This window comes from Nomascus leucogenys, chromosome 22a, assembly GCF_006542625.1.
Source record: "Nomascus leucogenys isolate Asia chromosome 22a, Asia_NLE_v1, whole genome shotgun sequence".
Taxonomy (NCBI): Eukaryota; Metazoa; Chordata; class Mammalia; order Primates; family Hylobatidae; genus Nomascus; species Nomascus leucogenys.
The window spans coordinates 41,308,330-41,334,626 of NC_044402.1; the positions used below are offsets into that span (position 1 = coordinate 41,308,330).

At 35.9% G+C, this 26,297-nt stretch overlaps 3 gene segments (V, D, J or C); all 3 read right to left on the reverse strand.

Annotated features, from left to right (window-relative positions):
• The window catches only part of LOC101176513, a 651,183-nt gene that overhangs the window by 559,784 nt on the left and 65,102 nt on the right, over positions 1-26,297 (reverse strand). Inside the window, 3 exon segments of the C gene segment in view lie at positions 1,486-1,489; positions 17,322-17,605; positions 17,749-17,821. Of these exon segments, the coding sequence occupies positions 1,486-1,489; positions 17,322-17,580 (263 nt within the window).
• The window catches only part of LOC101179644, a 632,337-nt gene that overhangs the window by 512,050 nt on the left and 93,990 nt on the right, over positions 1-26,297 (reverse strand).
• LOC101175986 overlaps positions 1-26,297 on the reverse strand; it is a 711,545-nt gene that overhangs the window by 505,196 nt on the left and 180,052 nt on the right.

The window sequence follows — 26,297 nt, forward strand, 5'->3', positions numbered from 1 at the left end:
CAGGAAACTCAGGGAGCCTCAGCAAGACATTATACAAGACAACCATCTCCAAGACACGTCGTCATTAGATTCTCCAAGGTTAATGGGAAAGAAAAAATATTAAAGGCCACTAGAGGGAAGGGGCTGGTCATCTACTAAGGAAACTCCATCAAAATAACAGTGAACTTTTCAGTAGAAACCCCATAAACCAGAGGACATTAGGGGCTTATGTTCAGCATCCTTAAAGAAAATAAATTCCAAACAAGAATTTCATAGCCAACCACACTAAGCTTTATCAGCAAAGGAAATACAAAATTATTTTCAGACAAGCAAATGCTAAAGAAATTTGTAACCTCCAGACCTGCTTTATAAGAGGTCCCTAAAGAAATGCTTAAACATGGGGAAAAAAGATTGCTACAAGCCACCACAAAAACACAATTAGGACACACCATTGACACTGTAAAACAGCTCCACCATCTATCTATATTTCTTTCTTTCTTTCTTTCTTTCTTTCTTTCTTTCTTTCTTTCTTCTTTCTTCTTTCTTTCTTTCTTCTTTCTTTCTTTCTCTCTTTCTCTCCTTCTCTCCTTTCTTTCTTTCTTCTTGAGTCAGGGTCTCATTCTGTTACCCAGGCTGGAGTGCAGCGGTACAATCATGGCTCACTGCAGCATTGACTGGTCAGGCTCAATCAATCCTCCTGCTTCAGCCTGCTGGGACTACAAGCACACACCATCACACAGCTAATTTTTTTTATTTTTTTGTAGAGACAGGGTTTTGCCATATTACCCAGGCTGGTCTCAAACTACTGGGCTCAAGCAATTTGCCCACCTTGTCCTGCCAAAGTGTTGGAATTACAGGCATCACGCACCATGCCTGGTGAAATTGCACAATCAGGTCTACATAACAACCAGCTAACAACACGAAGACAGGGTCAAATCCACACATATCAATATTAAACTTAAACATGAACAGAGTAAATGCCCCACTTAAAAGGCAGAGGGTAGCAATTTGGATAAAGAAGCAAGACCCAACTGTATGCTGTCTCCTAGAGACACATTTCACAAGCAGTGACACACATAGGCTCAAAGTAAAGAGACAGTGAAAAATCGGCAAAGTAAATAGAAAACCAAAAAGAGCAGAGGTTACTTTTTCTAATTTCAGTTAGAACAGACTTTCTAAATACAATAATGAAAATGCACAAGGAAGGGCATTAAATAATGAATAATGATAAGTGTTCAATTTAACAAGAAGACCTAACTATCCTAAATAAGTATGTATCCAACGCTGGAGCACCCAGATTCATAAAGCAAATTCTTAGAGTCCTATGAAGAGACCTAGATAACCAAGCAATAATACTGGTAGACTTAAACTCCCCACTGACAGTATTAGACAGATTATTGAAGCAGAAACATAGCAAAGATATTTGGGATATAAACTCGACATATGACCAAATGGACCTAACAGACATCTATAGGGCACTCGACCCAACAACCTCAGAATACACACTCTTCTTATCTGCACTCTAAAATCAACCACATGCTTGACTATAAAGCAATTCTCAAAAAATTCAAAAATCTCCAAATTATACCAACCATACTCTTGGACTATAGTGCAATAAAAATAGAAATCAATACCAAGAGGATCTCTCAAGACCATACAGTTATGTGGAAATTAAACAACCTGCCCCTGAATGACTTTTCAGTAAACAATGAAACTAAGGAAAAAGCAAGAGATTCATTGAAACTAATGAAAACAAAGATAAAACATAACAGAATCACTGAGACACAGCTAAACTAGTGTTGAAAAGAAAGTTCATAGTGCTAAACACCCACATCAAAAAGTTAGAAAGATCCCAAATTACCAACCTAACATCACATCTAGAGTAACTAAAAAAACCCAAGAGTAAACCCACCCCAAAGCTGGCAGAAGAAGAGAAATAACAAACTTAGAGCTGAACTGAATGAAATGGAGATGAAAAACCATACAAAAGATGAATAAAACCAAATGGTTTTTATTTGAGAGAATAAAAATGATTGCTATACTGATAGACTAATAAAGAAAAAACAGAGAAGATCCAAATAAATGCAATCAGAAATGACACAGGAACAGTACAACAATCCCTCAGAGACTATTATGAACACCTCTATGCAGATAAACCAGAAAACCTAGAAGAAATGGGTAAATTCCTGGAAAAATACAACCTCCCAAGATTGAATCAGGAAGAAATAAATATTCTGAACTGACCAATAAGGAGTTCTGAAATTGAGTTAGTAATAAAAACCTACAACAAGAAAAAAGCCCTGGACTAGAAAGATTCATAGCCAAAATCTACCAGACATATAAAGAAGAGCTGGTACTTTTTGAAGCTATTCCAAAATATTGAGGACTAGGAGCTCCTCTTTACCTCATTCTACGAGGCCAGCATTATTCTGATACCAAAGCCTAGAAGAGACACAACAAAAGAAGAAAACTTTAGGCCAATATCCTTGATGAATATACATGCAAAAATCCTAAACAAAATACTACCAAACCAAATCCCACAGCTAATCCAGCACAATCAAGTAGTCTTTATTTCTGAAATGCAAGGTTGTTTAAATATACAAATCAATAAATGTGATTCATCACATGAACAGAACTAAAAAAAAAACTACATTATCACCTCAATAGACATAAAAAACATTTGATGAAATTCAAAATCCTTTCAGATTAAAACTCCTCAACAAAGTAGGCATTAAAGAAACATACCTCAAAATAATAAGAGCCGTCTATTACAAATCCACAGCCAATATTATAGTGAGCAAGCAAAAGCTGGAAGCATTCCCTTTGAGAACCAAAACATGACAAAGATGCTCACTCTCACCACTCCTATTCAACATAGTACTGGATGTCCTAGCCAGAATGTTCAGGCAAGAGAAAGAAATAAATAGCATCCAAATAGGAAGAGAGGAAGTCAAACTCTCTATCCTCACAGACTATATGACTTTTTACCTAGAAAACTCCATGGCCTCTGCTAAAAGGCTCCTAATAAACAACTTCAGCAAAGTTTTAGGATATAAAATCAGTGTACAAGAATAAATAGCATTTCTATAAACTGAAAACCTCCAAGCTGAGAGCAAAATCAGGAATACAATCCCATTCACTATAGCCACACAAAAAAATTTATCTAGGAATACAGCTAACCAGGGAGGTGAAAGATACCTAAAATAAGAATTACAAAACACAGCTGAAAGAAATCATAGACCACAAAAACAAATGGAAACACATTTCATGCTCATAGATTGGAAGAATCAGTGTCCTCAAAATGTCCATACTGCCCAAAGCAATCTACAGATTCAACAGTATTCCTATCAAATTATCATTGTCATTTTTCACAGAATTAGCAGAAGCCATTCTAAAATTCATATGGAACCAAAAAAAGAGCCTGAATAGCCAAAGCAATCCTTAACAAAAGAAGGAACAAAACTGGAGACATCACACTACCCAAATTCAAATTGTAGTACAAGGCTAAGTAACCAAAACTTAGCCTTGGTGATAATACAAAAATGGACACATAAACCATTGGAACAGAATAGAGAACCAATAAACAAAGCCACACACCTATGATCACCTGATCTTCGACACAGCCAACAAAACAACCAATGGGGAAAGGTCTCCCTATTCAATAAATGGTACTGGGGTAACTGTCTAGCCATATGCAGAAGACTGAAACTGGATCTCTTTGTTTTACCATATACAAAAATAAATTCAAGATGGACTAAATAAAGATGTAAATGTAAAACTTAAAACTATAAAAACCCTAGAAGAAAACTTATGAAATTATATTCTGGAGGCCTTGCAAAGATTTCATGACAAAGACTCCAAAAGCAATTGCAAAAAGATCCAAACATTGACAAACGGGACCTAATTACACTAAAGAACTTTTACACAGCAAAGGAAACTATCAACAGAGTAAACAGGCAACCTACAGAATGTAAGAAAATATTTGCAAACTATATATCAGACAAAGGTGTAATATCCAGAACCTATAAGAAACTTCAGCAAATTAACAAGCAAAAAACAAACAACATGAACAGACAAAGTGGGAAAACGACATGAACAGACACTTCTCAAAAGAAGACATCAATGCAACCACCAAGCATATAAACAATGCTCAACATCATTAATCATTAGATAAATACAAATCAAAACCACAACGAGATACCATCTCATACCAATCAAAAAGGCTATTACTAAAAAGTAAAAAAAATAACAGATACTGGCAAGGTTGGGGAGAAAAGGGAATGCTTTTATACCACTGGTGAGAATGTAACTTAGTTCAGCCACTGTGGAAAGCCATTTGGAGATTTATCAAATAACATAAAACAAACACTATCAGACCCATCAATCTTATTACTGGGTATATACTCAAAGAAATATAAATAATTCTACCATAAAGACACTCGCACACACATGTTCATTGCAGCACTATTCACAATAGCAAAGATGTGGAAACAATCTAGATGCGTAGCAATGATGTACTGGAAAAAGAAAATGTGGTACATATATACCATGGAATACTATGCAGCCATAAAAATGAATGAAATCTTGTCCTATGCACCAACATCGATACAGTTAAAGGCCATTATCCTAAGCAAATTAATACAGGAACAGAAAATCAAACACTACATGTTCTCACTTATAAGTGGGAGCTAAACGTTGATTATACATGAAGACAAAAAGGAAACACCAGACACTGGGGCCTACTTGAAGGTGGAGAGTAGGAAGAGGGTGAAGATCCAAAAACTACCTATCAAGTACTATGCTCATTACCTGGGTGATGGAATAATCTTTTCACCGAGTCCCTGTGACATACAATTTACGCATATAACAAACCTGTTTATGTATCCTCAGAACCTAAAATAAAAGTTGGAAAAAAAAAAGAAAAAAACAAAAAGAATCAAGCCATGAACTAAACCAGCAATACCCCTGACATCATAAAGATTGTATTCTAATAGAAGGAATGGGCAAGGAACATACTGGCAAATAAACCAAAAATGTAACATATGTTATGATAATTAACATAAGAGAAATAACCAGAGTGTTCTGATAGAGTTGGGGGAGGATTACAGATGGCTACATTAGTCAGGAAGAGCAGCAGAGGTCAGTAGGTTTTTTTCTACAGTAGTAACATTTGAGCTGAGACCAGAAGGATGACTCTGGTTGAGTCAGGCTCAGTAAGATTTAGGGGAAGAGCATTTTGGATGGATGAAAGAGAGCCTACATGTGGGAAAGGACACGGCAAGTTCAGAAAATTAAAAGAGAATCAGAAATTTTGCCGCACAGAGAGCCAGGAAAAGAGAATTTAAAGCCGAAGGGCCAAGGGAGGTTCCAATTATATAGATCCTTTTATACCACAGCCTGAAAGCCACCACACTTTATTCCAGGAGCAATAGAAAGCCATTGAAGCATGTTTGACAAGTGGAGAAAGCTCTTTATTTATACTTTAAAAAATGATATAAACAAATGGAAGAACATTCCATGCTCATGGGTAGGAAGAATCAATATCGTGAAAATGGCCACACTGTCCAAAGTAATTTATAGATTCAATGCCATCCCCATCAAGCTACCAATGACTTTCTTCACAGAATTGGAAAAAAACTACTTTAAAGTTCATATGGAACCAAAAGGAGCCCGCATTGCCAAGTCAATGCTAAGCCAAAAGAACAAAGCTGGAGGCATCACGCTACCTGACATCAAACTATACTACAAGGCTACAGTAACCAAAACAGCATGGTACTGGTACCAAAACAGAACTATAGATCAATGGAACAGAACAGAGCCCTCAGAAATAATGCCACATATCTACAACCATCTGATCTTTGACAAACCTGACAAAAATAAGCAATGGGGAAGGGATTCCCTATTTAATAAATGGTGCTGGGAAAACTGGCTAGCCATAGGTAGAAAGCTGAAACTGGATCCCTTCCTTACACCTTATACAAAAATTAATTCAAGATGGATTAAAGACTTAAATGTTAGACCTAAAACCATTAAAATCCTGCAAGAAAACCTAGGCAATACCATTCAGGACGTGGGTGAGGCTGGAAACCACCATTCTCAGCAAACTATGGCAAGGACAAAAAATCCAAACACCGCATGTTCTCACTCATAGGTGGGAATTGAACAATGAGAACACATGGACACAGGAAGGGGAACATCACACTCCGGGGACTGTTCTGTTGTGGAGTGGGGGGAGGGGGGAGGGATAGCATTAGGAGATATACCTAATGCTAAATGACGAGTTAATGGGTGCAGCACACCAGCATGGCACATATATACATATGTAACAAACCTGCACATTGTGCACATGTACCCTAAAATTTAGAGTAGAATAATAATAAAATAAAATAAAAAATCATTCTGGCAACTCATCAGATGGGTGCTTCTTAAACTTTGATGTGATAGAATCACCTGGAAATCTTGATAAAATGCAGATTCGAATTCAATCAGCCTAGGGTGGAGCCTGAGAATCAGTACAAGTTCAGACAATGCTGGCTCACACTTTGAGTAGCAAGGACATAGAGAATTGATTGCCTTGAGTAAAGAGAGACCAGTTAGAAGGTAGCTTGGACCAGAGCAGTATTTTTCACCCTTTCAAAAAGTACATGTTACTGTATTAAAGGATACTTATTCTGTGTGATGGAATCTGATGTTTTCTCGTCTCACTTTATTTATTTATTTTAATAAAGGTATAAAATCACAAATTAAAATAAAACTGAATATTTTACTTAACAAAATGGAAGCTAATTTAAAATAATAATGTTTACAATTGGTAAAATATTGTAAAATTAACATCATCATGTGCTACTGTTGAAATTACAGTTTGGTGAGAAACAGCTTCATGGAAATAAGGGATTCAGTATCCTGTGTTTTTCTTTATTTAAGTAACTCCACTTCCATTAAAGCTACATTTTTAATGATGTTAATAAAAACATTGTCTATAATACTGTGTAAGTAGAAACAATACCAAAAAAACATTTTTTAAAAAAGCATATTTATATAATGGAAACTCGGCAATAATTTAAAATTATTCCCTCAATATATGCTTCCTGAGTTGAAAATACCTAAACATAAAGTTGAAAGAAAAGTGTGCTAATAAATACTTGATATATTATAAACCACATTTATACAAAAATATAGCTTTATATGTGCACCAAAAATTTTTTTACATTCGAACAGCTATCATTTCTAGGTTACGAAATTATAGGAGTGTTCTATCTTTTCTGGGTGTTTATATCTCCTAATTTATTCTAATGAACATATAATTAAGTAATAAAAGCATAATTTAGTTTAAAATTACAACATACCACTCCTTTCTTCAAACACTGAATCTTGCTTTACATCCTTCATTGAAAAAGCAAGTGACAAGGGGCCAGAATGTCTGTGTTCCATTCCTAACTTCCATTTTGCTGTAATTCACGCTTTGAGTAAGTGATGCTGTCCCTGCTGATTCTACTTTTTTCATCTATTAAATGAGGGACATGAGCTGAATCAGTATTTTCTAAATTGTGGTTAACATAGGAGGTCATGTTAGGCAGTACACAGATGGTCTTTTTTATTGTTATACATGTAATGTTATTTTAATTTGTATCAGAAACAAATACAGCCTGCATATCAGATGTATAGTTTATATAAAATATGGTTTCACTGATAGTATCCATTAAAATAAGAACAATATTTTACATAGTTTTGATGTCTACTCAACATAGCATTAGGAGATACACCTAATGCTAAATGACGAGTTAATGGGTGCAGCACACCAACATGGCACATGGATACATATGTAACAAACCTACACATTGCGTGCAAGTACCCTAAGACTTAAAGTATAATAATAATTTTAAAAAGTTAATTTAATATTAAATTAAGTAAATAATAATATAGATGATACAAATACAGGAAACATCATGAATTTACAAGCAAATGGGTAAAATACTGTTGGTGAGGGTATAGCATGGAGAAAACTTGCCTCTTGGCCTTAGAGCCTGTGCCACAGTGTTCTGCCCCTTTAGAGTAAAGGACAGAGCAGTGGAAGGGATCGGTGGGCAAACAGGCCCAGAACCAGCACAGCAGAATCTACATTAAAGAATGAAATTTCAATAATAACAAAATGAAATTTAATTTAATATAAATTCAGCTTCATCACATAAGAAAGATTCTGCATTATCCTTCACTTCTGTTTGGAGACAGAGGTTGTAAAGAAGTTCCCTCTACATATAAAGACAACACCTTCACTCACACCTGCAAGGCAAGGCCTGTGTGAAGGGTCCTGGATGCAGGTTGTGGTACAGGCTGCAGGTGTTTGGGGACCCTGTGCCTCAAAGCACAGAAGTAGGTGCCTGAATCTCCAGGATGAGAGACCAGCATATTCAAAACACTATAAAACTTCTCTTTTCCAAGCGCTTCTTTAAAACGTTTTGTCTCCCTGCTCCATCTGGCTTGATTGAATTAAGGTCAAAGACACAAGTCCTTTTCCAGACCCTGCCAGAACCAGTAGAAGTTAGAGAACGTTCTCTCCTCATAAATAAAATTAAGAATGGTGTGCATTCCCTCCTGGATACTCAGGAATGAAGGACTCTACTCCAGAATACGGAGGCTGTTCACCCCTGTTTAAACAGAGAACCACAGACAGAGGACATTCATTCATGGCTGACTACTTTTGGAAGATATACTCTCTTTTCAAGTCCCCACAGGTGAGCACAGAGGCCCTAACCACCCTTCTATAACTTCCAGACTTTTATTTTATTTTATTTATTTTTATTATACTTCACGTTCTAGGGTACATGTGCACAACGTGCAGGTTCGTTGCATATGTATACATGTGCCATGTTGGTGTGCTGCACCCATTAACTCGTCATTTACATTAGGTATATCCCCTAATGTTATCCTTCCCCCATCCCCCCACCCCACAACAGGCCCCGGTGTGTGATGCTCCCCTTCCTGTGTCCAAGTGCAGACTTTTAAAGAAGATACTACAAACTGCTCTTTTCAATGATATTTCCAGAGCCCCAAAACTCACAGCACAGCTGCCAAGAGAAAATCGAGAACTAAACTCCCAAGGGCTTCTCCACTTTATCCATGAGACTTACTGCGGACTCTGGTTGGGGTCTGGGAGCTCTAAAACACTACCAAGCCAATAGCTTGTTTCTCTGAGTGAATATTCATAGTTCTGTTATTACAGGAAGCTGAGAGTCCTCCCAGCCAACCACAAACAAGATCCATTCCCCCATGCACAGATCACAAAGCTCCTCCCGATGTCTGAAGAGGTAACGTGGAAAAGGACCTTGGTAGGACCAGGTGCCGATTTGTTGGAGAGTGATGCTTGTTTGTCTGCTAGATTGTTATCCTTCCTTTTTTTTCTTCTATAGTACTTCCTGAGCATCTACCATGTATGTACGAGTTATAAATTGAATGCCCAAAAAGCATTCCTCCCCAAGGAAAGCCTAGAAAGGTTATTTTCCCTCCTTTCAATGCAGAAACCAGTTAAATGAGCCCCCAGATACAGATCTAATTATTGGCACCGTAGCTCAATGTAATAGTATTATATCTGAGACCTGCTCACGCGAATTCATCTTAGAATTTACATTAAGTTACACCAGGGCAAGAATGTTTCATTCTGTGCATAAAACCTGTGAACTAAAGAAACCAAACAAGGAAGCCATTACAGTCAGTTCAAATAATTGGATGGAATAAGGTCAATAGGAAATAAAGGGTGACTCAGCCCTAACCATAGTAAAATAACATAATCAATAGCAGGAGAGTGGAAAGCTAAACCTTAATCTATACTTAAATTTTTTAGTTATTTTATCTTATGTTCTGTTTTATCCACATTTCATCCACATTCTAGAATAACTATCATCAGCTGAAAAATTATTTTTGACTAAATTCAATCATGTAATTAAATCATTTAATTTAATTCAATCTTTACAGTCATGTAAAGTTATTAAAATTATTAAAGTTATTAAAATTAAAGTTATTAAAATCATGTATGTTATTAAAATTGATGATGTGTAGATGCTCTAAATTAAGTAACTTGTCCATGGCCACATAATTTAGTAAGTGACAGATACAGCACTTAAATACTTAGACCTTGGCCAGGTGTGCTAGTGTGGGCCTATAGTCCCAGCTACTCAGTTGGCTGAGACAGGTGGATCGCTTGAGCCCAGGAGTTTGTGACCAGCCTTGGCAACATAGTGATACTGTTTCCAAAAACAAAACAAAAAAACCTTATCTTTTAATCATCACATAAAACAGGTCAATTGTTATAGTAAGCAACAGCAATATCTATGTTAGAACAAAATCCTCATAGGATATTTCTGTAAGAGAAAGTTGAACACTGTAGACAAAGCTAGACTCAAGCCTCATGAGGGAAGCTCTTTTGGTGTCTGAATTTGTCTATTTTGTTTATTATTCTATTCATCAAACCTACAAAAACACCTGTTGCCTATTTAAGAAATAATTGTATAATGAACAAATTTAATGTGTGTCTGCCCTTTAAAGCCTGATTAAATTTTCTATTTCCCCATGATGCCTCCCCTTGACTTTTCTGTAACACAGTGATCTCCTACTGAAAATACCTTTAAAACTTAATTGTCCACATACTTATAATTTTAACTATTGGTTATGTTTTTATGTATTTTATCTTGTTCCTCACTTAATTTATGGAATAAATTTTTAAGGACAAGTTCTTTCCAGGTAAAAGCAATAATTTATACTGCTATCAGTAGACAAATGTCCTGATACAGCACATTGTACATATAAGGGCTTCATTATTATTTTAGGTCATGTATTCTTCTTTTCTTGCTTATTTACTAAATAATTAACTACCGAAATGGTAATTTTTCTCTCCCTGAACACAAGTGACTTCTTAGTTTCTCAATATTATAGAAGATTTTATAGTAGCTTTTATAATCAGCTAACAATTACTGAGCACTTATCATGAGCCAGAATTTCAAATACATATATTCATTTAATCCCCACAACAAATGGTAGTCAGAAAGTTAAGCAACTTAGCCCAGATTATACAGTTATAAGCATTCAAGATCAGATTCAAACCCAGGCAAACAGGCTTCTAAATTCTTACTCTTAACTGCTCACTTCACCATCTCTCCTTTTTGTTCCCTAATCAACAAATCACATGGTAAATGGTGACATTCCCAATGTGTGAATTGAAATGCTTCACTTGTTTACCAGTTTGTGAAAAAGATGAACTATTTTTCATGGATTCAGCTGAGAAGGTCTCAGCCCCACGGCATTATTTGGTTTCAAAGACATGAAAGTGACTAAGCTGAGAGAACACAGGCAGGCCACACTTTGTCTTTGTTAACCTCTTCAAGAAAGGAGAGGATGAAATTTGGAAGGGAGGATACGAAAAACCTACTGATAAAAATTCTATTCAGCTTTGATCATTTGATGCTGTGACTTCTACTCTCATATGAAACATAAATTATTCACTTGTATGCTAGAACAAATACCATCTGTTTTTATCATAATAGCTTTCTTCTGTAACTAATTACTAGGAAATTGAAGGATTTTTTGCAGTAATTGAGGAATATGTTCCAATAGTTTATATGAGTTTAGAGCAGAAGTGTTATGCCTAGATGGAAAACAAAATGCTTTGGTAAAGGCTAAATTTTCAAGACTTTGATACAACTAAGGGAAAACTAAGACAGAGTATCATTTTCTGCACACTTACAAGACAATAATAAAATTTTATCAGTTTCATTTACCTTTTATTTTCATGTACTATTTTTACAATGTTTTACTGAGTTCAGAGAAACCAACCATCAGGCTCTCAGAGCCTTTACTTGCCCCCTCATTGGAATCAAATAAGCATAAAGAAATCCAGAGTTTTCGGTGACCCCCTTTTCATCAAGCAGTAGCAGAATTCTTGTCATAGATGCAGGAGAGAGATCATGGTCTACACAAGCTCAATTCTTCCCTGCAAAAGCTGGAATGAAATCCCTGGTCTCCAGCATCAGTTGCATATTCCTTACAATGACAGGCACCGAGTTTGGATTACTGATGGAGAAGCTTCTTACACCTGCTGTCATGTTCTCAGAAGCTGATAAATGTAAGAATAAGTAGAGTGTTTCCAAGAAGGAAGCTAATTAAGTTTTCAAATTTGCAAGTGGGTTCTCCGGTTATGGAACAGTCTCCACTAGTGTGCAAAAGATGAACAGGAATTGCACTTTTAGCTAAATATCTCATAAAAGCACTTACTTATTTTTCTATAGTTGAACTGAGACTTGAGGTCTATTTTTATTTATACATTTATATTTTGAATGTATTCATATTTACACAAGTCTGCCATAGAAGAAAACTGAACTTTTAATTTATCTTTAAAGAACTTTTAACATTTCTTGCAAGGCAGGGCTACTTGGCAACACATATCCCCAATTTTTGTCTGAAAATGTCTTTATTTCTCTTGCACTTTGGAGGGATAATTTCTCTGGGTACACAATTCTAGGTTAGTGGTTTGTTCTGCTAACACTTTAAATATTTCCCTATACTCTCTCCTCCTTGCATGATTTCTGAAGAGAAGTTGGATGCAATTCTTATGTTTGTTCCTGCATAGGTAAGGCACTTCCCCCACTCCACCCCTTGCCAGCTTCTTTCAGGATATTTTCTTTATCTATGATTTTCTAGTTTGAAAATGATATGCTTAGGGTTTGGGGGGTTGGCATTTATGCTACCAAGTGTTCTCTGAGCTTCTTAGATCTGTGGTTTGGTATCTGGCATTATTTTGGGAGAAATTCTCCATCATTGTTTCAAATATTTTTTCTGTTAATTTCTCACTTTCTTCTCCTTGTGACATTCCCATTATATGTATAGTACACTTTTATAGTTGCTCCACAGTTTTTGAATATTTTTAAATATTCTTTTCTGGGTTTTTTTCTTAGTCTTTGTTTTCTCTGCTTTTTCAGTTTTGGATGTTTCTCCTGATATATCCTTAAGTTCAGAAATTCTTTCCTCAGCTACATCCAGTTTATTAATAAGTCAGCCAATGACATTCTTCATTTTTGTTGCAGTATTTTGATCTCTAGCTTTTTTTTTCTTGGTTCTTTCTTAGAAGGTCTGTCTCTCTGTTACATTGCCCATCTGTTCTGGCATGCTGTCTACTTCATTATTAGAGCTGTTGGCATATTTGTTTCAAATTCCTGGGTCTGATAATTCCAACAACCCTGATGTGTTTTTCTGATGATCTTTCTGTCTCTTTAAATTGTATTTTCCCTTTTAATATGCCCTGCAATTTTTTACTTGATAGCCAGACATGACATACTTGGTAAAAGGAACGGCTGTAAATAGACTGTTAGTGCTATGGTGGTAAGGTGTGAGGGGAGAGGAAGTGTTCTATAGGCCCACAATTTGTTCTCAGTCTTTTAATGAGCCTGTGTCTATGGGCTATAAACTTCTCAACTTTTCAAGTCTCTAGAAAAATCACATGATTTTATCAATAAATGCAGAAAAAGCATTTAAGAAAATTCAGCACCTATTCACGATAAAAACTCTCAGTGAACTAGAAATAGAGTGGAATTCCTTCAACTTCATAAATAATATGTTCAAAAATCTACAGCTAACATCATAATGATGAGAAACTGATGCTTTCCTACTAACATCAGGAACAAGGCAAAGATGGGCCTCTCTCCACTCCTTTTCAGCATCATATTGCAAGTCCTAGCTAATGCAACAAGACAAGTAAAAAAAAAAAGTATACAGATTGGGAAAGAAAGAAGTATAATTTTGTTCCCAGATGATATGTTCATGAATAGGAAGACTCAATATTGTCAAAATGTTCATTCCTCACAGTTTAATCTGTAGGTTCAATGCGATCTCAATTAAAATCCCAGCAATTTTTGTGAATATTGATAAACTCATTCTAAAGGTTACATGGAGAGGCAAAGGACCCAGAATTATAAAAAAAAAAGGTTTTACAGGAGAATAAAGTCAGATGAATGACAATACCTGATTTTAAGACTTACTGTAAAGCTACAATAATCAAGACACTGTGACATTGACAAAAGAATAAACGAATAGATCAATGGAACAAAACAGAGGACCTAGAAATAGACCCACATAAATGTAGTTAACTAATCTTTGACAAAGGAGCACAGGCAATACAATGGTGTAAGGACAGTTTTGTCAATAAATGGTGCTGGGACAACTGGATGTTCACAGGCAAAAAAAGAAGAAGAAAAGAAAATTAATCTAGACTCTAGATACAGACCTTATACTATTCACAAAAATTAACTCAAAAAGCAACCATAGATGTAAATGTAAAATGCAAAACAAAACTCCAAGAAAGCAATGTAGGAGAAAATCTAGATGACCCTAGGTTTGGCAATGACTTATATAAAGACAAAGGTATGTTCTCTGGAGAAAAAAATTATTGATAAGCTGCACTGCACTAAAATTTAACAGTTATGCTCTTATGAAATGCAACGTCAAGAAAACGGGAGACAAAACACAGACCGGGAGAAAATATTTGCAAAAGGCATATCTGATCAAGAACTGTTATGCAAAACATCTTAAAATTCAACAATAAGAAAACAGTCTGACCAAAAAAAAATGGATAAAAGACTTTAACACATATTTCAGCAAAGAAAATATATAAATGGCAAATAAGCATATGAAAAGTTGTTCTATATCATATGGCATCAGGGAAATAAAAATTAAAACAACAATGAGATACCACGATACACCTATTTGAATGGCCAACATCCAGACCTCTGACAGCAGCAAATGCCAGCAAGGATGTAAACAAAAAAGAGCTCTCATTCATTGTTGGTGGGAATGCAAAATGGTACAGCCACTTTAAGCACAGTTTGGCAGCTTTTTAAAAAAAAAAAAATTCTTTCCATATGATCCAGCAGTTTTCCTCATTGGTATTTATCAAGTAGTGGAAAACACATGTCTACACCAAAACCTCCAAAGGGATATTTGTGGCAGCTTTATTCATAATTGCCAAAACTTCGAAGCAACCAAAATGCCCTTCAGAAGATGAATGGATAAATAAACTATGATGTATCCAGAAAATAGAATATTATTCAATACTAAAAAAAAAATGAGCTATCAAGGCATGAAAGAAACAGAGAAACCTTAAATCCATGTTACTAAGTGAAAGAAGTCAGTGTGAAAAGTCTACATACTGTATGATGCCAAGTATATGACATTCTGGAAAAGGCAAAATCACAGAAACACTAAAAGATCAGAGGTAGCCAGTGGTTATATTGGGAAATGAATGAATACCAGAGCACAAAGGACTTCTAGGACAGCGAAATTACTGTGTCTGATACTACAATGACAGATGTATGGCATTACACATTTGTCCACATCTATATATTATGCAACACTAAGCATGAACTCTAATGTAAACTATGAACTTTGAGTGACTATGATATATCAATGTAAGTGCATCAGTTGTAACAAATGTATCACTCTGGTAGTGGATGTTGAAAATGGGAAAGGATATATATCTGGGAAGGGATAGAGGGTACGTGGTAAATCTCTGTACCCTTCTTTCGATCTTGCTGTAAACTAAAACTGCTCTTAAAAAAATAAAGAATTTTTCAAAGGGTGAGGGTTTGCCAATATCTAATAGTTGGAACAATGGTAGATGTGGAAAATAAAGATAATAAATGGTAAAAAAAAAAGGGGGGGCACATATATAAATGGCAATATATCAAAAAATGTAAATAGCTTTTAAGTATATTAAATGAAGCTCCATCTCATTCATAAGTAAATGAAATATTCTTTAAATGAAAGAAATTCTAACTGATAAGCCAATGTCAAAAATTTAGTAATACACAAGATTTAAGGAAAATAGGTATTCTGCCAAATCACTACTACTGATAGTATAAATTAGTGAAACTTATCTAGAGGACAATTGGGTTGAAACACATAGACTACTACGAGAATATTTCATAAACAATATTTTATATTTCTTACATTAAATAATTGACTATGATATTTTTACATTTTAATTTTATTCTGCTTTCTTGTGTTATTATGTTCTGCACTTCAATTCATGAAATATTAAATTCCAATTTTCTTCTGGGTTTGGGAAGTGATCATTGCTTGTTATAAAGGCAGTGGTGGAGAGCATGGGTGGTCTATTAATTATACATTTTCTCACTTTCTCCTCCTCTTTTCATACCCTCTTTTCAAATACCCTCAAAGTAGAAACACACACACAAAGCATTATCTTCACCAATTATTCAAAGGTCATTGGTACTTCTGATTTAGAAACCTTTCCACAAAGGCCCAACAAACACTGGGTGTTCCTTGTTGTCTTCTTTCACTAGGCCCAGGTTTCTTCCTTATCTGGTCTGCTATGCAAGTTTTCATTTCTCCATACACTCTTGCCTTCTAAAATTGTATTGATATCACCATCTGCTGTCACCTCCTTTTCTATTCTTTTTGTGGTTTTATGCCCTTTTCAATTTCTTTACTGTGTCTTTAATAGGATTTCACAGGGATACAAATATAAATCTGTATGCTTAATCTTCCATTGGCACTGCAAAACTAACTCACGGTTAGAAAGCCAACTGATCAACGTAACAAGCAAGGAATACTTATGATTTACAAATGAGTCATTTCTTCAATAATCCTTTTGATCCTTCCCTTTCTTTTTGGAACATCAGCCTTTGTCTACCATCTGGTTTACCAAAAAAGAAACCTTTCCTCTCTCTGACAATTGTTGCTTTCCTCTCTGCACTGTTTTGTTACATGTGACATTCTGTCCCTCCTCCTTTCTTCTCTTCCCTTCTTTCTCGATTAAGAATCCTGCATAGACATTTGAACTGAATTGAGGAGCTATAGCTCTCCTATCATCTCTCCTGCTGTACTCCGTTAGGGAGACATTATAGAGACGCCACCTTCTCTGGCACATTTGGCTCTGTAAAAATGTCATAGAACACATCCACCTCGAATATCTACCAGAGTGATCTGGAACAAGAGGTGGGGGGTTGAACTTTGTCTGCAAGGATGATCACAGAGACAGCTTCACTGTTTCTGTGGTTTAACCTTGAAATTACTTTGGTACTGGATGAGGAACTACTTGGTGTCAATGTCTGTTTTTAATTTCACTAACCAAGAGCTGGGTTTGGGGTTGTTCATTTCTTGTTTTTCTCCTCTGGCCATGTGTATGATTACTGCCATCAATCAGAGAAACTGAGGCACAAACAACCACAGACTGTGTTGGAACCAGAGTGGATCACAGTGGCTGACACTCAGCAGCTGGGCCCCCCGTGCTGCTCAGAGTTTGTGCTCAGCTCCCCCTGCAGTCCCTGTCACTGTGTCACTCAGAGCACAGAAGTACACCGCTGAGTCTGACTCTTGAACTGAGTCTTTCTCCAAGTGGAAAGAAGTGGTTTCTTTACGGTATGTGGCTTCAAAACCTTTGTTGCTTCCCTTGTCATCAGCCCTCGTGGCTTTCAGGAGGAGCTGTGGACCTTCTCCAGGATATTGGACATACCAGAAAAGGGTAGGGTATCCTGTGGCTGTGTACGTGCAGTTTATAGTCAGGAAGGCCTCTTCTGAGAGAGTCACTGGTCCTTCCATCTGGGTCACTGAATCTCCATGGGTTCTTCCTAGGCAAGCAAAAAAAAGAGAGAGAGATAGAGAGATCTGTTTAGCCTTGAGCATAATGCTCTTAGGCCAAATTGTGGTTAAAGATTTTTTTGGCTTGATAGAAGACAGTGTCCAAATTTTAAAAGGCATCTTACTTACCAAGCAGTAAGAGTATCACAGATACTAAGCCTGGAGAACAGTTCATCTTTAGTGTGTTACCCAAATAATGGTCTTGATCCTTAACATGAAGTAATCACAGTGAAACCTACAGTGATAGCAGGAAATGAGTTTGTGTTAGGAAGCCACTCCCTCTGGTGGACAGGGGCTGAACTAGGATGAATGTTTTCCTGGACTCCTTCCAAAAGTCAGAAACAGGTCCCCAACCCTGACCTCATCTATAAGGCCCATGCCAGTCTCAGGTGGTCCTTGTAAATATGAAGGGCAGATGTTGTCATCTCTATGGTCTATTTTGTCAATTTTGTTCTTTGGACCCTACCTGAAACAAAAGATCTTTAGCAGAGCATCCTAGGGTATTTCTGTAGGTGAGATTTCCATTTTCTTGGATATTTTAATACAGGCCAATATTTTCACGTATCCATTGCAGGCCAGTGGTATAACTCAATGGGATGTCAGACAAGGGTTTTGAGTTGAAATCAGAAGGAGTGTTAAGAAGTCTTGCTGTTACTGAGTCTATGTTTTTCAGCACTGTATCCTAACATGTAGAGCAGTGACTGACATTTACTGATAAGATATGACCTCAGATTAATAGCTTATTCCCTCACTATTTCAATGACTCCAAGACAAGTTGCTTGCTTATGACAGTCAGGAAACAAGTGTTAACCCTATACTCATGGAGATCTGGCCTCAAGGATGCTTTCTGCTGTGGTCATATGCCAACATTTTATTGCCAAAGTTTAATCAAATAATTTCCTCTGATGATGTAGGGAATCCACATGTAGATTTGCATCAATAGACTGAAGCATGAGTTAGAACTTTCCTCTTCTCTTGCTTTACAAATTGATAAAGACACATTGGCTGATAATCGAGGTTCTAAAACCTGGTTGTGTGAGAACTGAATTAACTTGTGAGTCATTTAATATTACAGATGTTGGGACAAAACCACTAACTTTAGGAATCACAATTTCCAACATTTCAAACCACAATTTCCAAGATTCAAAGGGTTTCATTTTTTAAAAACTTCTCTGCTGGTTTTGTTGCTGCCAGCCTGATAGTTGTTTACACGATTTTATTTGTGAACACTGTCCTATACTAAGATGGTTATCAACTATCAGAGATAATACTCTGAGGTCATCACAAAAAAATGTCCCCATGATTACACAGATTATTAAAGCTGGTCTTTTCCTATGAAGTGTCTGCAACAAAAACAAACACTTCATTATGCTTACTTCCTATGAGTTTTCATTTTATAACATAACAAAAGAAAACAGAAACTTTTTTTGGTAAGATGGCAGACTAAACGCAGCTGAAATATGCCTCTTACATGGAGAGAAACTAAAACATCAAGAAACATTTGTTCAAGTGCAATGGATTACTCAGTTTGTGTTTTCTCTCCCATTTTCTTGACATTGCATTTCATAAGGGCGTAACTTTTAAATTTTAGTGAAGTGCAGTTTATCAGTAATAAAAAATGTACCAATAAAAAAAGCACCATACCAGAAGGATTCACAGCCAAATTCTACCAGACATACAAAGAACTGATACCAATCATGCTGAAACTACTCCAAAAAATCAAGGAGAGATTCATTCCTAAATCATTCTACAAATCCAGTATTATCCTGATACCAAAATCTGGTAAAGACACAATGATAAAAGAAAACTAAAGGTCAAATCCCTGATGCACATAGACACAAAAATTCTCAATAAAAACTAGCATCCTGAATCCAGCAGCACAGCAAAAAGCTAATCTTCATTCCTGGGATCAAGTAGGCTTCATTCCTGGGATCCAAAGTTGTTTCAACATACACAAATCAATAAATGTGATTCACCACATAAGCAGAATTAAAATCAAAACCCATATGATCATCTCAATAGATACAGAAAAAGCACTCCATAAAACACAGTAACTCTTCATGATAAAAACACTCAACAAACTAAGTATTGAAGGAATATACCTCAAAATAATAAGAGTGACCTATGACAAACCCATAGCCAACATCATATTTAATGGGCAAAAGCTGGAAGCATTCACCTTGAGAACGGGAACAAGACAAGAATGCCTACTCTCAGTACTCCCATTCAACATAGTACTAGAAGTCCTACCCAGAGCAAGCAGGCAAAAGAAAGAAGTAAGAGGCCTCCAAATAGGGAAAGAAGAAGTTACATTATCTCTCTTCACTGACAATATGATTCTATACCTAGAAAACACTAAAGACTCCACCAAAAGGCTCCAGAACTAATAAATGACTTCAGCGAAGTTTCAAGGTACAAAATCAACATTAAAAAATCAGGAGCATTTCTATAAACCAATAGTGATCATACTCAGAGCCAGTTCAAGAATGCAATCCAATTTACAATAGCCACATGCCCCAAAATACCTAGGAATACAGCTAACCAAGGAGGTGAAAGAAGTATACAAGAAGAACTGTAAAACGCAGGTGAAAGAAATCATAGACCACACGAACAAATGGAAAAACATTCCATGCTTATGGATTGGAAGAATCAGTGTCCGCAAAATGTCCATACTGCCCAAAGCAATCTACAAATTCAAAACTATTCCTATCAAATTGTCAATGTCATTTTTCACAGAATTAGTAGAAACCATTCTAAAATTCTTATAGAACCAAAAAAGAGCCTGAATAGCCAAAGCAATCCTTAACAAAAAGAAAGAACAAAACTAGAGCTATCACATTACCCAACTTCAAATTGTAGTACAAGGCTAAGTAACTAAAACTTGGTCTTAGTAATGGTACAGAAACGGACACAAAGACCCATGGAACAGAATAGAGAACGGAGAAATAAAGCCATACACCTATGATCATCTGATCTTTGACAAAGCCAACAAAAATAAGCAATGGGGAAAGGACTTATTCAACAAATGGTGCTGGGATAACTGCCTAGACATACGCAGATGAATAAAACTGGACCCCTATCTGTCACCATACACAAAAATTAATTCAAGGGGGATTGAAGGCTTAAATGTAACACCTCGTAGAAATCCTAAAAGAAAACCTAGGAAACGCACTTCTGGATATGAGCCCAGGCAAAGAATTTTTGGCTAAGTTCTCAAAAGCAATTGCAACAAAAATAAAAATTGGCAAGTGGGACTTATTTAATCTAAAAGGCTTCTGCACAGCAAAAGAAACTATCAACATAAAAGACAACTTACCAAATGGGAGAAATTATTTGCAAACTATACATCCTACATAGGACTAATATCCAGAATCTATAGTAAACTTTAACAAATCAACAGGAAATAAACAAATAACTCCATTAAACCATGGGCAACGAAATTGAACAGACACCTGTCAGCAGAAGACATACAAGTGGTCAACAAGCTTATGAAAAAATCTTTCATATCACTAATCATCAAAGAAATGCAAATCAAAATCACAATGAGATACCATCTCATACCAGTCAGAGTAGCTATTATTAAAATTCAAAAAATAACAGATGCTGGGGAGTTTGCAGGAAAAATGGAATGCTTATACACTGTTGCTGAGAGTGCAAATTAGTTCAGCCCTCTGGAAAGCAGTGTGGAGATTTCTCAGAAAACTAAAAAAACATTTATGATTCAAGCCAGCAATCCCAAACCTGGCTATATATCCAAAGGAATATAAATCATTCTACCAAAAAGACACATGCACTCATATATTTATCACAGCACTATTTACAATAGCAAAGACATGGAAACAACCTAGGTGCCCATAAATTGTGGATAGACTATGGAAAATGTGGTACATATACACCATGGAATACTATGTAGCCATAAAACGAATGAAATTGTATCCTTTGCAGAAACATATATGCAGCTAGAGGCCATTATCTTAAGTGCAGAATTGGTGCAGAAACAGAAAATGAAATATCATATGTTCTCATTATAAGTGGAAGCCAGACTGTGGGTACACACAGGCATAAAGATGGGAATAATAGACATTGTGGACTCCAAAAGTGGGGGGGGAAGGGCTGAAAAACATCCTATTGGGTAACATGTTCACTATCCAGGTGACTTCCTGTTGCGTACTATGTTCACTATCTGGGTGACCAACTAGAAGCCCAAACCTCAGCATCACGCAGTATATATACCCTTGTTACAAACCTCAACATGTAAATCTAAAAATAAAATGAAAAAGAAAAGAAAAAACCTCCAGAAGTGTTATCAGAGTAAAATTTGGAAGAAGGATCTAACTTTCTACAAGGACCTGTAAACATTTCTACCTAGACACATAGCTAAGAACAGACACTTAGTTCAGTCTGTTTCCTGGAGTTCACTCTCCCCAGATTCAGATAAAGAATGTGTCCAGAGTCAGCATATGAATAGTTTCTCAGATACAGACTTCAGTAAGAAATTCAGGCCCAGATATTGTTTGGGTTTGCAAATCTCTTCTCCTTCTCCTCCACCTTCCAAATCACTTTGTCAGAAACAAGCCTAGATCTATGTTGAAAATGAATTCTGGAAAATCAGTTACAAATTTCTATTCTGATGTACAAAGGGGAATGCAAAATAAGGTGGAATGATGCTGGGTTGAAAATAAACAGTAGAGCACATGGGTGTAGACTGTTGTTATCTATACTTAAGAAAAATAGTTTAAACCCAGTGAGAACAGTTTGCATTTTGGACCATATCAGAAGACTTCCATGATGTTGAAGACATGTGCTTCTAAATTTGGATTTTTTAATGGTTTTATTGATGTATAATTGACATAAAAATTAATTGCACCAAGGTAAAGTGAACATTTTTATAAGATTTGACATACATATAAGCTTGTGATGCTATTACCGCAATCAACATGATGAATATTTGTATCACCCCAAAAGTTTCTCATATTTCTTTGTACTTTTTCTCTTAACCTTCCTATCTCCCATGCCCATTTCCAAGCAATTCTCTGTCACTAAATATTGGTTCGTGTATTTTATAATTTATACAAATGAAATCATATACACTCCTTTTTTCGTTTATCTTCTTTCACTTAGTGTAATTATTTTGGGATTCTTCCATGGTGTCATTTGAATCAATGGTTTATTTCTTTTTATTGCTGAGTAGTACTATTACATTACGTAGATATAAAACAATGTGTTTGTTATTTATCTGTTGATGTACATTTCAGTTAGTCCCAGTTTGAGGCTGTTACAAATAAAGTTGCTACTAACATGTGTATTCAACTTTTTGTATAGGTGTATTCTTTCATTTCTGTTAGGGCAAACAACTTGGAGTAGAATGGCTGCATCAGATGTCAGGTGTATATTTGACTTATTTAAAACCTGCCTGATCATTGTCCAAAGTAATTTTATTACTTTGTATTTCCACCAGTAGTAGCTGAGAGTTCCAGTTGCCCCACATCCTTGTCAACCCCACTCTAATAGGTATGTAGTAGTACCTAATTGTGATCTTAATTTGCATATCACTAATGATTAATGATGCTAAGCATGTTTTCATATGCCTATTTGCCATTCATATAGTTTCTTTGCTGAAGTGTTTGCTCAAGTCTTTTGCCCATTTTATTTACTTTTCTATTTTTTTTTGTTAATGGGTTCTGTGGGTTCTTTGCATAACTCAAATAAATGACTTTATCAGATACCCAATTTGCAAGTATTTTTCCATTCTATAGCTCGTCTATTCTATTGACAGAGTTGTTTCCAGAGGCAGTTTTAAGTTTTTATGAAAAGGAATTTATCAATTTATCAACTTTTTGTCTTTTATGGGTCAAGTTTTGCTATCATATCTAAGAAATGTTTGCATAGGCCAAGGTCAAAAAACTTTCCTCCTATTTTCTTCTAGAAGTGTTATGATTTGGGGTTTTACATTTATGTTTATGATCACTTTAAGTAACTTTTTGTATATGGGATGAGAGTGTCAAAGTTTACTTTTTTGTATATGGATATTCAATTATTTAAGCACTATTTGTTGAAAAGACTATCCTTTCCACATTGAATTGCCTTTGCACCTTTGTCAAAAAGTAGTTGTTCATGTATATATGGGTCTATTCCTTGGCTCTATTCTGTTCTATTAATCTGTTAGTCTATCTGTACACAAATGCCACATTGTTTTGATTACTGTGGAAAACGACATGAACTAAGATAGTATTATCCCTCCAAATTTTTTCTTTTCTAGAGTAGTTGTTTTGGCTACTCTAGGTGCTTTATATTTCTGAATAAATTTTATAATGAGATTGCTAATTTTAACCAAAAAAATGACAGAACTTTTATTGTGGTTATATTGAATCTATAGAATAATTGAAACAGAACTGACATTTTAACAATATTGAGTCTATCATTCTATGAACATAGTTTATCTCTCCATTCTTTAGGTCTTAATTTCTCTCATGAGGTTTTGCGACTTTAAGTTACCATGTCGTCTATACTTTATAAGATTTATCTGTAAGCATTTAATATTTTTGATGCTATTGTAAATGGTATTGTGTTTTTAATTTTAATTTCTGATAGTCCCATGTGAAAATATATAAATACAATTAATTTTTGCAAATTGATCATTTATCCTGCAACCTTTAAAATCTTACTTATTTGTTCTGGTATATTTTCTGCAGATTCTTTGGATTTTCTACTTAGACAATTATGTTGTCTGCAAATAAAGCTTGATTTATTTCTTCCTTTCCAAATTGTATGACTTTTGTTTCTGTCTCTTGCCTTATTGCACTAGATAGACATTCTAGTACAATATTAAACAGAAACAGTGAGAATAATAACTTTTTTCTTCTGTCTGATCTTAGGAAGAAGCCTTTAGTTTTTCACCAAGTATGACACTTGACATAGGTTGTTGTAAGTTTCCTTTATTAAGTTGAGAAAGTTCCTTTTAATTTCATATTTAGAGAGAGTTTTTAATCAGGAGTGGATGCTGGATTTTGTCACATGCATTTTCTCGGTCTATTGAGAATATCCTTATGATTACATCATCTGCTACTTGTTAATTTTTTTGATACATTATTGATGAATTCTCACAACAAATACTAAAGAAGCTATCGCTATCACATTTTACAAAAAAATGAAACAAAGTACACAAGTATTCAGCAAGTACATGGCAAAGTTAATAGTTTTGAACATAAATCTCATTAAAAGCAAAACATGTGCTCCCTATTTTTTCCAGTAAAAATTGCTTTCTGAGAAATTTGACAGAGAAGTTAGAAGACACGAAAATGATTTTTTCCCAAGCCCTTGAAATATTTTAAGACAGCAAGGTAATAGGTGCTCTATTTATCCAAATGAAATTTTTTTAATAATTAAATAATTTCAGGTCTGATTCTTTGACTAAAAGAGGAAAGAAAACATATTTTAAAGGATGAACAAACTGCAGTTTAGGAGCTGACCACCAGGTAGTGGCATAAGCATTCCTTTCAGACCAATTATTAAACACCTTATAAGCAATGCATGGTAGCAAGGCTCAAAATGTTACTAAACTTCTGTGAACCACCAGAGTACTGGAACTTTATTCAAGGCCAGTGATCACTCTCTTTCTGTTCCTGGAAACTTGCTTGTGATAAAGGAGTCTAAAGCATAGTTGTTCAAATTAACCACTATCAAAATTTCTCACATACAGGATCATAGCTTAATTCTTCCTAATGACTAGCATTATTTAAAGCATGGTTTAGTCTGTGCACAGTCAGTCATCATTATGAAGCATTATTTCACAAGATTATGCAAGGTTTGAGGACATAAATGAGAATAATTTTCGAGAATATTCCAAAAATCTGAAGTCTATACAACCCATCAACTTGAACAATACTTACTCGTCCAGCAATTTCTAGAATAAAACTTGGTACAGTTCACAATAAAAGAAAAATACAAAAACAGTAACATGGAAGCCAAAGCTTTGTCATAAATATGGTTGAGAGGGTGGAGCCAAGATGGCCGAATAGGAGCAGCTCCAGTCTACAGCTCCCAGTGTGAGCGGCGCAGAAGACGGGTGATTTCTGCATTTCCAACTGAGGTACCAGGTTCATCTCACTGGGGAGTGTCAGACTGTGGGTGCAGGACAGTGGGTGCAGCGCACTGAGCATGAGTTGAAGCAGGGTGAGGCATCGCCTCACCCAGGAAGTGCAAGGGGTCAGGGAATTCTCTTTCCTAGTCAAAGAAAGGGGTGACAGACGGCACCTGGAAAATCGGGTCACTCCCACCCTAATACTGCGCTTTTCCAATGGTCTTAGCAAATGGCACACCAAGAGATTGTATCCCGTGCCTGGCTCAGAGGGTCCTACGCCCATGGAGCCTCGCTCATTGCTAGCACAGCAGTCTGAGATCAAACTGCAAGGCGGCAGCGAGGCTGGAGGAGGGGTGCTTGCCATTGTCCAGGCTTCAGTAGGTAAACAAAGCTGCTGGGAAGCTCAAACTGGGTGGAGCCCACGGCAGCTCAAGGAGGCCTGCCTGCTTCTGTAGACTCCACCTCTGGTGAAATAAAAGAGGATACAAACAAATGGAAGAACATTCCATGCTCATGGGTAGGAAGAATCAATATCGTGAAAATGGCCATACTGCCCAAGGTAATTTATAGATTCAATGCCATCCCCATCAAGCTACCA